Raw genomic sequence first — 16,167 nt, forward strand, 5'->3', positions numbered from 1 at the left:
GTAGAACCCTTGCTATATATATGAGGATTAACTGACGTCATGTTTGACGTCATAGCAGACGTCATACTAGGATTTTTGACCACGTTGAGATCGGATTACGCGTGAGTGGCCTTCTGCTTGAACTATGGTCTGGAGACCTCACCTGTATTCAACTGCTAATGCTTACATAACTACTAACTCTACAAACTAACTCTTTTAGACAGAGAAAGCACACATTCTATTAGTTCTTTTGAGATATTGTGTGTTCACAAAATCTTAGCAGAAAAGAATCCTCGGGTCTTGAAAGATGAGCCAGAATCCTCAAAAAAAACCTCTGGCAGAACCTACCTACAGTAAAAAAAAAACGGCTGGCAGTGAATGTGTTAATAGATAATATATTCACAAATGTTAAAGATAGGAAAATCGTAAGTGGAATACTTATAAATGATGCAAGTGACCATTTGCCGGTCTTTGCAGTCATTCAGGGCTTTACCAGGACCAACAGAGACATTAATGCATGCAATATTACAAGGAACAAAACTCAAAGTGCAATCAAATCTTTCAAAGAGGACCTAATGAAACAAAACTGGAAGTATGTTTATGTGCAGGATGTCAACGAAGCCTACGAGACATTTCTATCCACAATTATCACCCTCTATGAAAAGAATTGCCCTCTCCTAAAGAAACAATGTAAACCGAAAGTTGCGGATAAACCGTGGCTAACGAAAGGAATACAAAATGCTTGCAGAAAGAAACAAACACTCTACAAAGATTTTTTAAAGAAAATAACCAAAGAAGCAGAATACACCTACAAGACATAAAAATAAACTAACAAGAATAATGAGAAGTAGTAAAACTGATTATTATAATAATTTACTAGAATATAATAAAAACAATATTAAAAATACATGGAAAATATTAAAAATGGGTCTGAAAAAACAGGATTCCCAAATCACTTCCTGACAAAGGATAATACAACAATCAATTATTTGAAATTAATAGCAAATGAATTTAATGATTTTTTTGTCGGTGTTGGTCCTGGTTTGGCGGAGGAGATTGCAGATAGTAAGTAGACAGTAGTAGTGATGATGTGGAAAGTAAAGTCATAAAAAAAAAAAAAAATCTATGTTTATAAGGGGAACGGATGAAATTGAAATTGTTGACATTGTTAAATCATTCAAGAGTAAAAAATCTACCGACTCTAATGGAATCGATATGGCCATTGTTAAAAATCTCATTGAATGTGTGGTGAAACCTCTTACTTACATCTGTAATCAGTCTCTTCAATCTGGTGTATTCCCAAGCAAAATGAAAACAGCAAAAGTAATACCAATTTACAAAACTGGAAATAGACATATGTTCAAATTACAGACCGGTCTCCTTACTGCAACAATTCTCCAAAATACTGGAAAAAATATTTTACATTAGACTAAATGAATTCATTACAAAACACAACATACTGTGTGATCAGCAATATGGGTTCAGAACCAATAGGACAACTGCATATGCACTCACGGAGTTTGTGGAGGAAATATCAACAGCAATAGAAAATAAAGAATATGCAGTAGGGGTTTTCCTCAATCTAAAAAAAGCTTTTGACACGGTTGACCACATCTTATTAATGAGGAAACTATATAAATATGGGATTAGAGGGGTAGCACACGCTTGGCTAAGCAGTTATCTGGAGAATCGGAACCAATATGTTCAAGTTCTCAACTCTAGTTATGAATTATTGAATGTGACCTGTGAGGTGCCCCAGGGCTCGGTTTTGGGACCATTGTTGTTTATTTTATATATAAATAATATTTGTGAAGTGTCTAACTTACTAAAATCAATTATATTTGCTGATGATACTAATTTACTTTGCTGTGGTAAGAACCTTGACCATCTTTTGGATACTGTGGAAACTGAATTAATTAAGCTAAAGAGATGGTTTGACTCCAACAAACTAACACTGAACTTAAGTAAAACAAAATTCATAATCTTTGGCAATCGTGCAATCAACTCTAGCAAGAAACTCATGATAAACAAAGTAGAAATTGAAAGAGTATTTGAAATCTAATTTCTGGGAGTTATAATAGATAAACTGTGCTGGAAACCACACATAAATTATATAAAAGCTAAACTATCAAAATCAATTGCAATATTATACAAAGTCAAAGATATCCTAAATCAAAATTCATTATTCACACTTTACTGTTCCATTATACTCCCATACATCACCTACTGTGTGGAAGTGTGGGGAAATACATATACAACTAACACTACTCCAATCTTCATCCTTCAAAAGAGAGCCATAAGAATTATAAACAAAACCACTTATAGAGAACCGACAAATCCATACTTCATCAAACTAAAAACACTAACATTTAAAGACCTGGTTGCCTACAGAACGGTACAAATCATGTACAGAGCCAGAAGCCAATGACTTCCTAACAGTATCCAAAAGCTGTTTCAAATGAGAGTCATCATGACTTAAGAGGAACCTGTTTGTTCAAAAAACAACTAGTCAGGACAAATACAAAAAATCACTGTGTCAGCGTTAAAGGAGTTAATCTGTGGAACAACTGTAGTGAGGAATTGATGTTATGTAGATCACTTAATCAATTCAAACGGAGGTTTAAAGACTTGATATTAAATAGATACAGAATGGATTCTATAACGTAACTACGGTATGTATGATTCAATTGTGAATGTTTGTAAATGTGTATGTGGGAGTGCGTGTGAGGGTGGGGGGGTATCTGTGTGTGTGTGTGTGTGTGTGTGTGTATGTGTGTGTGGGAGCGTATAAACACGCAAGTGTTTTAATATGTGTACATGGTATGCTACAAATGTACTAGGAACAACTCTACTCAACTATGTGTGATATTATTATGGATATAATGTGAGTATGTACACATCTCTTATATATTAATACAGTAGTATAACATGTTATTACAGTATAATACTGTCATATAAAGCCTATAGATATAAAACGGGGTAGGACTTGATAAGTATTAACTTCTTCCTACTCCTTTTCGGGCATGATAAACAAATGTAAATTGATTGTGAATTTGCTGTCTATTGTATGCTGTGAATTCCAATTGACTATGATTGTTTGGCACTTCTTGCCTATATTTCTTTTATTTTTATTTTGTTTTTGTTTTCACCATGTTCGAAATAAATCTAATCTAATCCAAAAGCCACTTAAGACAGAGTGAAGGTACACACACAGACTGTAGTCTCACACACTACATACAGAGTACAGACTGTGTTTATAGTTTCACACACTACAGACCGAGTGAATGTACACAGACTGTGTTTGTAGTTTCACACACAGACAGAGTGAAGGTACATATACTGTGTTTGTAGTTTCACACATAGACAGTGAAGGTACACAGACTGTGTTTGTAGTTTCACATACTACAGACAGAGTGAATGTACAGAGCAAAACCATGTTTACTTCTTCCACCTACAATTCCCACCCACACTTTTATTACCGCATCGGGTCAGTGGACCCAAACACCACATAATATAATGTAATATAAATGTTTAGGGGGTACCGACTGTTTTTCATGTCCTTCATAGAAAATGAGTCAAGGCCAATGAGTATCAGGTTGAAAAAAGTATTACGGTAATTGCATGATTTTTATTTGAGTAAACATTGAAAACAGGCCCCACAGACCCAAACACCACCCAAGGGTTAATAGAAATATGTTAGATATTTGATAGAGATATAAGAGATGTGTGGTCTGTGTTCCATGTCAGGATCTGATGATCATGGGCGCTCCAGGTTCGTCTTACTGGACGGGTTCAGTCCTGGTCTTCAACACCTCCAGCGGAGTGATGTCAGCCTACGTGGATGACGACAGCGGGGCCGTGCAGTTCGGCAGCTACCTGGGTAAGACTTCATACACTACCAGTATCACCATCACAATCAAATGCACTTTTATTGCCACAGTAGGTAATCAGATTACATATGAGGAATTGGACTTCTATGCAGTGTAGCGGTCACATCAATAGTCAGGAGACAAAAAATATAAAAGATAAAATCACAAAAAAACTAAAGTACAGTCCAATATATGAGACAAAAAATATAAAAGATAAAATCACAGAAAACTAAAACTAAAGTACATTCCAATATACGATATACATGTGAATTAGAAGGACCTGAGTCATAAATAGGAATTTATAGCTCAAAAGGTGCACGATGTAATATAAAGTAAATGAATAGAGTAAAATATTCTGGCAGGAGAAGCAGCTATGATATGTTACAGCAGTGATACTCAACTGGCCCCTGTGTGGCCTGCGATGGAATTGGATTTTTTTTTTCTTTTTTTTCTTTTTTTTTACAGTACACCTGAACGCAACATGCAAGATACCCGCTGAATAAGTGTCCAAATGTTCATGTCATTCTGGCCAATACTCCTGCCCAATACTTATAGTATTTCAGTCTGGAATATGGAATATCTTTCAATAATCTATAATTTAGCTGCTAAATTGTCAAATACCGCCGTCTGCTCGCTACCCAGGCACTTATGTATGTACTTAACCTAACTAACTATCCGGTGTGCACAACATTGTCAGACTAAACTCCGGCTGACACCCCAAAGCCAAAAACCTACAATCCGCTACAGAAACATGTATATTGATTGTTTATTAACTGGCCCCTGGCCTTCTATCATTTCACGAAAGTGGCCCCCGGGCAAAGCAAGTTGAGTATCCCTGTGTTACAGGGAAGAAACTGTTCTTGTGGCGAAAGGTTTTGGTCTTGACACACCTCAGTCTCTTGCCAAGGAGTTTGCACATTTCAAAGAGCTTGTGTCCAGGCTGGGAGGGGTCGGCCATGATTTTACGAGACCGCTTCAGCATGCTGTGCAGGTCCTGAAGGGATGGCAGGTTGCATCTGATCACCTTTTCACACAGCGGATTATTTGCTGCAGCCTGCTGATGTCCTTGAAAGTGGCAGCAGTGTACCATGATACCGTGATGGAGGAGGTAAGGATGGACTCAACAATGGAGTTGTAGAAGTGCACCATCTTTGGCACTTCAGAACTTGGCACTTTTGAATTTCTTCAGCTCAGCTCCCGGCTGATGATGGACCCCAGGACGTGGAAGGACTCCACAGTGTTAACTCGGGAGTCACCCAGGGGCTGCGTTCCTCCTGTAGTCCACAACCTGTTTTTGAGGGTTGAGCTCCGGGTTGTTTTGACCGCACTAAGTCACCAAGTGGTTAATCTCCCGCCTGTACACAGACTCATCTGAATTAGAGATGAGCCTTATGAGTAATACGTAAGTAAGTAAGTACAATTTATTCATATAGCACCTTTCACAGAGCAAGGTCACAAAGTGCTTCACAGTTCACATCATCAAATACAGTTAAAACAATGAATCAGCAATGAATCATACAACAATGAATCATACAACAATGAATCATACAACAATGAATCATACAGAAACACACATGCAACACAGGTAATACACAGTGATAAACAAGAGGCTAAGTAAAAGCCAAACTGAAAAGATGCGTTTTTAGCTGCTTTTTAAAAATGTCGATGGAGGCAGCACATCTTAAGGCTAGTGGAAGAGCGTTCCACAGATTGGGAGCAACAGACTGGAAAGATCTGTCACCTTTAGTTTTAAGCCTCAAGCAAGGAACAGCTAGTAGGCCCTGATCCGAAGACCTAAGTGACCTGCTGGTGGAGTAAGGATGTAATACATCGCTGATATAGGCAGGTGCCTGACCATGCAGGGCTCTAAAAGTGAAAATAAGAATTTTAAACTGGATCCTAAATTTGATGGGCAGCCAATGTAAGTGAGCTAAAATGGGGGTAATATGGCATCTCTTACTGGACTTGGTCAACAGCCTCGCAGCAGCATTCTGGACCACTTGTAGTCAGTCCAAAGACGCTTTGCTAAGGCATGTGAAAAGAGCATTGCAATAGTCCAAACGAGAAGATACAAGGGCATGTACAATCATTTCCAGCTCAGCTTGAGAGACAATAGAACGGAGTTTAGAAATATTTCTAAGATGAAAAAAGGAAGTACGGCTCACACTCTTAATATGTTTATCTAAGCTCATATTTTGGTCAAAAACAACTCCAAGGTTCCTGAGGTTGGTTCGCACTGAAGAGGAAAGAGACCCCATACATTGCGAAACCTTAGGAGCGATACTGTCCGGGGCAACAATAAGGACCTCGGTCTTGTCGGGGTTCAACTGGAGAAAGTTATTGGCCATCCAGGGGCTTGTCGGCTTGAACGGGGCTTGTCTGTGGTACCTCCTGACTGCCTGGGTCAGTATGTGGGGACTGGTCTGTGGTACCTCCTGACTGCCTGGGTCAGTATGTGGGGACTGGTCTGTGGTACCTCCTGACTCCTTCCAGTCTGTTGGGGTTGTGAGTGAGGATGTCTCTCTGGGGGGCGGGGTGACTGAATGTGTGTGTGTGTGTGTGTGTGTGTGTGTGTGTGTGTGTGTGTGTGTGTGTGTGTGTGTGTGTGTGTGTGTGTCTGTAAAGATAATTATTTGTCACATTGAATGATGTTCAATGATGTGTCCTCAGTTTGTGACAATACAGAGCAATACAGAAAAACAGTACCGGTAATTACATGTTCAATAATAACGCAATATTAAATAATACAATATGAAGATACAGTTAAAACAATCTCTCTCTTTTTCTCTCTCTGCCTCTCCCTCTCTCTGCCTGTCTCTCTCCTTCTGTCCCTCCCTCTGTCTCTCCTGTGTGTGTCTCTCTGTCTTTCTCCCTCTCTCCCATCCCCCCTTCTCAGGTTATTCTGTCGGAGCCGGTCACTTCCTACATCCTGGTACCGTGGAGGTAGTGGGCGGAGCTCCACAGCACAGCCAGACTGGCAAGGTGTGTGTGTGTGTGTGTCTGCGTGTGTGTCTGCCTGCGTGTGTGTGTGTGTGTCTGTGCGTGCATGCGTGTGTGTGTGTGGGATCAGAACAGCTGGGAAACACTTGGTGAGGAAAGTTAATGAGTAACATCATCTGGTTTGCTGTTTGCCCAGTTCACAGCCTTCTGCAAGTCACACGTCAGAATCATTCCATTCCATTTCATTACGTCAGGCATGTCCAAAGTCCGGCCCGGGGGCCAATTGCGGCCCGCGGACGGATTTTAAGTGGCCCGTGGCTTGTCTCTTAAAATATACTATATGCGGCCCTCCGCACAGTATTGGTTAATCGAGCAAGTTCAATTCGCATTTTTCATCCACCTAACGATGACAGCACTATCAGAGTTTGTAGACAAGTTCCAAGTAGGAACAACACAGGCAGAACTAATGTTTTCAGATGGCAAACACAATCCTTAGAGTACAATTGTATGTGGGTTTTTTTTTATAACTCATATGATGCAAGAAGCAGCTGGCCGGCCCCCCGGTATTTTCACATGATCTAATCTGGCCCCCATTCAAAACAGTTTGGACACCCCTGCATTACGTCATTTAACAGACACTTTTATCCAAAGCGACTTAGAATACATTAGAGTACAGTACAGTACACTACAGTACAGTAGTACAGTACAGTACAGTACAGTACAGTACAGTAGTAGAGTACAGTACAGTACACTACAGTACAGTACAGTACAGTAGTACAGTACAGTACACTACAGTACAGTACAGTACAGTACACTACAGTACAGTAGTAGAGTACAGTACAGTACAGTACAGTAGTAGAGTACAGTACAGTACAGTACAGTAGTAGAGTACAGTACAGTACACTACAGTACACTACAGTACAGTAGTAGAGTACAGTACAGTACACTACAGTACAGTAGTAGAGTACAGTACACTACAGTACAGTAGTACAGTACAGTAGTACAGTACAGTAGTACACTACAGTACAGTACAGTAGTACAGTACACTACAGTACAGTAGTAGAGTACAGTACAGTAGAGTACAGTAGTACAGTACAGTAGTACAGTACACTACAGTACAGTACAGTACAGTAGTAGAGTACAGTACAACAGTACATTACAGTAGTACAGTACAGTAGTAGAGTACAGTACACTACAGTACAGTAGTACAGTACAGTACAGTAGTACACTACAGTACAGCAGTACAGTACAGTAGTACACTACAGTACAGCAGTACAGTACAGTAGTACAGTACAGTACAGTACAGTAGTACAGTACAGTACAGTAGTACAGTAGTACAGTAGTACAGTACAGTGTAGTACAGTACAGTACAGTAGTACATTACAGTAGTACAGTACAGTACAGTAGTACAGTACAGTAGTACAGTAGTACAGTACAGTAGTACAGTAGTACTACAGTACAGTACAGTAGTACAGTACAGTAGTACATTACAGTAGTACAGTACAGTAGTACAGTACAGTAGTACAGTACAGTACAGTACAGTAGTACAGTACAGTACAGTAGTACAGTACAGTACAGTAGTACAGTACAGTACAGTAGTAGAGTACAGTACAGTAGTACAGTACAGTACAGTAGTACAGTACAGTACAGTACAGTAGTACATTACTACAGTACAGTACAGTACAGTAGTACATTACTACAGTACAGTACAGTACAGTAGTACAGTACAGTACAGTACAGTAGTAGAGTACAGTACAGTAGTAGAGTACAGTACAGTACAGTACAGTAGTACAGTACACTACAGTACAGTACAGTAGTAGAGTAGAGTATGCTCTCCATCACTGGTCAAGGGATGCCGGTAGGTTAGAATAGCTTAGGTTAGGCGATAGGTTAGCTACAGCCTAACTGTAGGCTGTAGACCAGAGGATTCCAAAGCCTGAGACCATGGGCCTTCTCTCAGAAATAGTATGGAAAAAGCTCCATGAAAAGCTGCCTTCACTCTTGTTCAAATTATTGAATACGAGTGAGAGATTATATATATTATTATATATTATTATTATTATATATACGAGTGAGAGATTATATATATTATATATTATTATTATTATATATAATTATATATACGAGTGAGAGATTTATCGATTAAGAGTATTCAAAGTCTGAGACCATGGGCCTTCTCTCAGAAATAGCATGGAAAAAGCTCCATGAAAAGTTGCCTCACTCTTTCAAATTATTAAATTAGATTAGGTAGATTCCCTGTGTTCTAGTTAGTTCCGGTTAACTCATTCATGGCCAGTTTAGGACTGCCAATATTTAGCACAGGCCAAAGATTTTCATAATTGTTGGTCATCTTTCAAGACCCACAGTAAATTATCTATTAGCACCAAAGTGATTTGCAATACCTCAAAATGAAGATGTACGTCTCTGGGTTCACCAGGGGAAAAAAAGTGAGCTTTTAGCATGTTCTGTACTCTACTTATAGCCATTTATATACACCCTGTTTTCACCAAAAAGGTCTCTCTGAGAAGAGAAACAGCAGAAAAGGCCATTTTTGTAAAAGACACAATCTCAGGCAGAACTCGCTCTCAATTTTATTTTTTATTTTGAACTGTATTGACATCAGACATGTAAATATTATTCGTTATGACACAAATGACAAAAAAATAATATATATATATATATGTATATACATGAAGTCCTTTTTTTACATTCAACAATACAGTTTACTCAGTGTGAGTGAGTGTGCAGACAGACACACAGACAGACAGACAGACAGACAGACACACACACACACACACACACACACACACACACAGAGAGAGAGAGAGTTCTGTCCACAGCTGCTGCTGGATCGCACCTCCTTCCAAGGGAACACTATTGATCGCCCCGCAAATTAGCATAGGAGGGGAACACCAAACTGGTCTGAGATCAGCGTCTAGCCTCCTCTGCCTCTGCATCGTTTTCCTCCTCTCGTTCGGGCTGGGACGAATGCTGCGACACAGGAACGGGTCCGGCTTGGCTTTGGGACCAGGCGTTTCAATGGCGTTTCTCCTCTGCACAAGGAAGCGCGTTTCTCTGTTTTTCCTCCTGCTCATTTCAAACAACAGCTGCGGTATGTGTTTGTTCACGTGTTGTCGGCTTGTCTATGAGGGCAGGGACCTGATACCATGTCACAGGCTGGGGAAGTCTTTGAACTATGCGCTGCACTAGGGCATTCACAGACTAGTCGACTAGTCGACTAGTAAAACCACTAGTCGACACTGTGCTTAGTAGTCGACTAGTCGTTTTAGCAACAAAAAAAAAAAAAAATTTTTTTTTTTTTTTTTTTTAACACATTGAGTGCCAGCCGTTTTTTCAATCCTGTAGGTAAGTTGTGCCAGGGTTTTTTTTGAGGATTCTGGCTCATTTTACAAGAGCCGAGGATTATTTTCTGTTAAGACTTCGTGAACACCAATCATCTAAAAAGAACTAATAGAATGTGTGCTTTCTCTGTCTAAAAGAGTTAGTTTGCAGAGTTAGTAGTTATGTAGATATTAGCCGTTGAGTACAGCATGGTTTCAGAGATTTTCAGAGAGTTTGGAGATAAATGGATTTTTAGAACCACCTCACGTGCCTGTGATTATGGGTGCCTTGGGCAAGTCTGTATACTGTATTGTGTGTGTGTGTGTGTGTGTGTGTGTGTGTGTTCGCGCGTTGCTCCGCGGCTCTGAGAGGAAGAGATCTCTGTCCGTTCTTTGCCCCCACAGCGTGTCTGTCTCCCACTCTGTGTGCTCTCTCTCTCTCTCTCTCTCTCTCTCTCTCTCTCTCCTCTCTCTCTCTCTCTCTCTCTCCTCTCTCTCTCTCTCTCGGGACTAGAGAGAGAGAGAGAGGGAGAGAGAGAGTGTGTGTGTGTCTCCAAACTCCTCCCTCCGTCTGTGCTGCGGAGGGAGGAGGCTCCGCGGCCACTCTCGGCAGTCTGGACTGTAAAAACTGGCTCGTTCGTTTCGGCTGAGAGCTTTGAAGAAGCTTTTGCGATTCTGGTCTTATTTATGCGCAAAGGTACTCGAGTGTGTGTGTGTGCGCGCGCGCGCGTGTGTGTGTGTGTGTGTGTGTGTGTGTGTGAAATCGAAAGAGTTTTCGCCCATCTATTTCCTTAAAAATTAGACTGGCTTTCCAGCGGACCCGTGGCTGTGGCTTTCTCTGTCTGGAGAGAACTGTCGCCACTTAGTGGTCGGTAAAATAGATTATACACATTCTCTTCCTCCAATATTGATATAGAAGACGTAAAAGGGGTTGATTGATGTCCCACCGTCAAAAAAAAAAAATGTTTATGTAAGACGAGATATCTCGTCTTTGGCACTCAACGGGTGGATTATGTAAGACGAGATATCTCGTCCATGGCACTCAAGGTGTTAATATCTTTAAGAAAGAACATACATGGACTATCATATCCCATATCCCCCACAAAGAACATCAAAACACAACAAAACAAAACAAGAAAACTGCATAAAATACACAATAATCCAAGAACAAACAAGACTATTGGACAAACAACCAAACAAAAACAATGCATTCAAAGTAAATACATAGATCTTGCCCTGTTGGCAGCTAGGAAATGCATAGCTTTAAATTGGAAAGCATCCAATCCCCCAGCTGTAGTTCACTGGTGGAATGAACTCTCAAGCTACCATACGTTGGATAACATTTACTACAAGAAATTTACTACAAGAATCAGATTATTAGACATCCCCAAAATATGGCAACCACATACAGAGTTTGACTTTAAGAACTTTTTACCCCAGTGTCATTAGGCTTATCAGGATAGGAGCTGAATGCATTGTTTTTGTTTGGTTGTTTGTCCAATAGTCTTGTTTGTTCTTGGATTATTGTGTATCTTATGCAGTTTTCTTGTTTTGTTTTGTTGTGTTTTGATGTTCTTTGTGGGGGATATGGGATATGATAGTCCATGTATGTCGTGTAAATACCTCATGTTCTTTCTTAAAGATTTAAAAAAAAAAAAAAAAAAAAAAAAAAAATATTTTTATTAAAAATAAATTAAAAACGGTTAGTCGACTAGTCGACTACCTTTAGGGACGACTAGTCGACTAGTAAAATTCACTAGTCGTGAATGCCCTACGCTGCACTAATAAAAACAAAAACACGCCAAACACGTCATTGGCGGGGAGGGCTATTCCTGATAACACGTCAAAGACGTCTTTGGCGGTGAATGAGTTAATGGCTAGAGTAGTCACATTGTCTGAACTGCTGCTCATTTTGCCTGGCCGCTCTGCTGCTGGTTCCAGTGTGCCACTACCTGGGGCTGGGCGATAAATGTCAATTCATTTCTTGCTTATTCATTGGCTCTTTTCGCCTGATAAGTAAAATACATAACCTGATTGCTAAATCTGACTGTCCCATGTGACTATTCATGACCATATCACCTAGCCACAGTATATTCTATCTGTTCTGCTCTCCTCTCCTCTTCCCCCCACCTTTTAAAACACAAGGTTACAAAGTGCTTTACATATGAATCAAGTAACATTATAAAAAACAACGTAATACAATACAAAGATAAAAGCAACAATGAATAAAGAAAACAAGAAATGGACAAAACGGGAGAGAAAAAATCTATAAGAAGGCAGTAAAAAACAGTAGAAAACAGTAAACGCACGGTCACCTTTTGTCCTATAGTTGGAGGAGGGGATGGATAAAAGGCCAGAGTTTGAGGAGGGAAGTGGACGAGAAGAGGAGTAAGGGACAATGACTTCTGAGATGTATCTAGGGGCAATGTCATGTTGGGCCTTGTATAGCTGCATTATTGCTGAGATCTCACCAACGGATTTCAAAAGTGATGGGCTCCATTGGAAAGAGCGTGGCTCAAAATGGTTAACGAGCTAATGTTTTGATCACTCAGTAGCCTTTTGAGCCAGCCCGGGTGGGGTCATCAAAAGGGCCTTTCTGTGTGGAGTTTGCATGTTCTCCCCATGCCCCCTGGGGGTTTCCTTCATATAGGAACCCCACACCAAAACATGCAATATCCTGGTCGCTGAAGTGGTGCCTCCTCTGGTCGTTCGGGGCGCCTGTTCGGAGGGAGGGGAACTCGTTGGAATAGCGTGATCCTCCCACGTGCTATGTCCTACCGGTGAAGCTTCCCCTGTCAGGTGAAAAGAAGCAGCTGCCTACTGCCCATGTCTCAGAGGAAGCATGGAGCCAGTTTCAGCTCTCCCCAGATCAGCAGAGGGTGGAGCAGCAACCAGGATAAATACATTAAAATCGTAACCAGATGAACGTGGTTACAGCCAGCAGGCAGTAGCTTAGCTAACATAGCTAACAGCTAGCTATCTAGTTAACATGCTAGCTCGTTCTAAGTCAGAATCAAATTGTCATGAGTCATACTTTTGGACTTGAGCACAGAATTCAGTTATTTGTCAAAAGATATTGGCACAAGTGTGGCTAGTCAACAGTCAGGACATGACTCACAAACATGGAATATCTTAGAAATGACAAAATCTGGATTTGAGTTGGCATACCTATTTCCAATAACTTGCGGAGAATTGTAAAATTCAAACATCAAACTGTATTGAAACAAGTGCGAATTTGCAATAGCTGTGACCAGATGTGCGAATTTACAAAATTCACTTTTTGTGTGTGTGTGTGTGTGCAGGTCTTCATCTTCACAGTAGATGCCAACATGCTGCGGATCGTCTCTGAAGTATCCGGAGAGCAGGTGAGCGTCACATAGCATTGGCATTCTACATTCAAACTAATGGGACAGTTAGCATTAGCATTTTCCATTCGAAACCAATGGGGCAGTTAGCATTCTCCATTTAAACTAATGGGACAGTGAGCATTAGCATTCTCAATTCAAACTGATGAGACAGTTACCATTAGCATTCCCCATTCACAATAATGGGACAGTTAGCGTTAGCATTCTGCATTCAAATTAACTCATTGAGTGCCAGCCACTTTTGGAGAACGGACGCTCCCAGTGCCAGAGTTTCAGAGCGTTTTTAGTGATTTCTCGAGGCCCACAGAATATTGTGTGATATTACTATGTAAACACCGAACACGCAAAAAGAACAAGGAGACTATTGTATCATCAGCAAAAAAAAGTTTATTGATACCATTTTCCGTTCTTTAGTTATCAGCCGGAGAAGATAGGTCAAAAACAGCAAAAACAGGCATTTCCATCTAGAAGCTGAGATATTCAGCCTTTTGTGAAATGCAGCATTTCAAGCACATTCACTGACTCTAGCTAATATTTTCTGATGTAGTGACGTGGTGTAGTTGTGTGCTGCCCTGCGTGCCCCACCCCCCTCTCCCCCCCTCAGCTCCAAACTCCTCCCCACACTAGTAACACACAGCCTCACGCACCCAGCGTCTATTTTCGGAGTGCTTTTTTGTGCGCCGCCTCCCAGGCAGCGCGACAAGGAAATGCCAACCCGGACTGCAGGGAAAGGTTTGGCTTTTCAGTGTCGGCTGCTGCTTTTCTAGCGGCTAATCGTGTGAAGAAACTATGCAGACAGACAGACAGAGGCAGAGGAGCTCAGTTGTGTGCGCGGATTGACTGCTGTTGGCAGGCACCGTCAGCTCCAGCCAGAGCAATCTACATGGCTCTGGGCTGCAGCATGAGCGGTTTCTCTTTCATCACGGGGCTTTTTCAGGCTGTATTCCGGACATTTCTCTAATCTGGAGAGCACTGTCGCCACCTAATGAGTCCGTAAAATAGGTTATACACCTTCAATAGCTACAATATTTGTACAGGACATACATAAGGCTTTGATCCACGTCCCACCGTCAAAAAAGGCAAATGACGACAGCTATCGTCTTTGGCACTCTACGTTACTAATTACTTTGACGACAGGCGTCGTCATTGGCACTCAATGAGTTAATGGGACAGTTAGCATTAGCATGATCCATTCAAACCAATGGGACAGTTAGCATTAGCATTCTCCATTCAAACTGATGGGACAGTTAGCATTAGCATTCTACAATCAAACTAGTGGGGCAGTTAGCATTAGCATTCTGCATTCAAAGTAATGGGACAGTTAGCATTAGCATTCTCCATTCAATTGTGTGTGTGTGTGTGTGTGTGTGTGTGTGTAGTTGGGGTCATATTTCGGCAGCAGTGTATGTGTGGTGGATCTGAATGCTGACGGCTTGTCGGACCTGCTGGTCGGTGCTCCCATGGCAACGAGCTCCATGACAACGGGCGTCGCTAGGGAGGAGGGAAGAGTCCACGTGTTCATCAACCAGGGAGAGGTAGCACGATTGAAAACAACTGTGAATTCACAACAGCTGCGACCACTAGGGGCAGCCCACTGTACTCTGCCTCTGCCACCATGCAGACACACACACACACACACACACACACGCACGCACACGCACACACACACACACACTTGACCTCCATGCCAAATTTCAGCCTTCTAGGGCTAAAACGTTCCCCGCTATAGGGCGGACAGCAGAGTCCTGCACCGGGTCGGGGTTCCGCGGGGCCCCGCCGGGTACCCGCAAAAAAACGCGGGGGGCGGGTAAAAAATACACTTCTGTAAATTGGTGGGTCGGGCGGCGGGTAAAAATTAATAAATGCGGACGGGCGGCGGGTGGAACAACGACAACGTATGAGCCTTGTATGTTTTTCTGTTGCACTCAGATGGAGGCAGGGGGTGTGTCTGGCAGGGGGGGGTGTGTCTGGCAGGGGGGGTGTCTGGCAGCTGGTCTGACTCGAACAGGAGAAAAGTTTCTGACACACGTTTTCGCAGTTTGTTTACATAACCGGCATCGTTTCAAGTATGCGCATACTGTGCAATGTGTGACGCTATATGGACTGCACAAAACATTCAAAACTCAGCTGCGGTCAAGGTGATTGATTGGAGACAATACGAGTCGGACAGATAATATAGTAGGCTACGTTAGCTTCCAGTCAAACATACACACTGGCTGTTTTCATAGCAACAGGCAAGAACATGTCATGGATAGATAGCGTGAAAGTGGAGAGGTCTCATCCCAACGTGGATTTACGTTCCTCCAACAGCAATCATAAAGGCAGTATGGATTATACCGGACATATTGGAAATAGCTGGTAAGTCACTTTGCTTGCTGTAACTGTCTGTGTGTCTGATAACAGAGCTATCCAGCTGGTTAGTGAGCTAGCAGCTGCTAAAAGCTAATTAACGTACATCAGCTGACGAGTCTCGGCCAGAAAGACTGCTGTTCGCCTCTCGTGTGAAACGGTGGCAGTTTCGTTTGGTTCACTACAAAATGTTTGCACTGCAGATTAACGGTTATTATATATATGCGGTTCCGGGTCGGGGGGCGGGTCTCATGTCTGCGGGGCGGGGTGGGTTGCGGTACTGATTGATCATATGTGCGGGTTCGCGGAGCGGGGTCGGTACTG

The 16,167-nt window shown here is 41.7% G+C and overlaps 1 protein-coding gene across 1 annotated transcript in view; it reads left to right on the top strand.

Annotated features, from left to right (window-relative positions):
- Positions 1-16,167, top strand: part of itga4 (integrin alpha 4) — a gene marked incomplete at its 5' end in the record, with an annotated part of 155,792 nt that overhangs the window by 61,851 nt on the left and 77,774 nt on the right. The window contains 4 exons of the mRNA XM_083638333.1: positions 3,727-3,859; positions 6,745-6,830; positions 13,432-13,494; positions 14,874-15,029. Of these exons, the coding sequence (XP_083494459.1) occupies positions 3,727-3,859; positions 6,745-6,830; positions 13,432-13,494; positions 14,874-15,029 (438 nt within the window). The remainder of the gene's footprint in view (positions 1-3,726; positions 3,860-6,744; positions 6,831-13,431; positions 13,495-14,873; positions 15,030-16,167) is intronic.

This window comes from Poromitra crassiceps, assembly GCF_964638095.1.
Source record: "Poromitra crassiceps genome assembly, chromosome: 6".
Classification (NCBI taxonomy): domain Eukaryota; kingdom Metazoa; phylum Chordata; class Actinopteri; order Beryciformes; family Melamphaidae; genus Poromitra; species Poromitra crassiceps.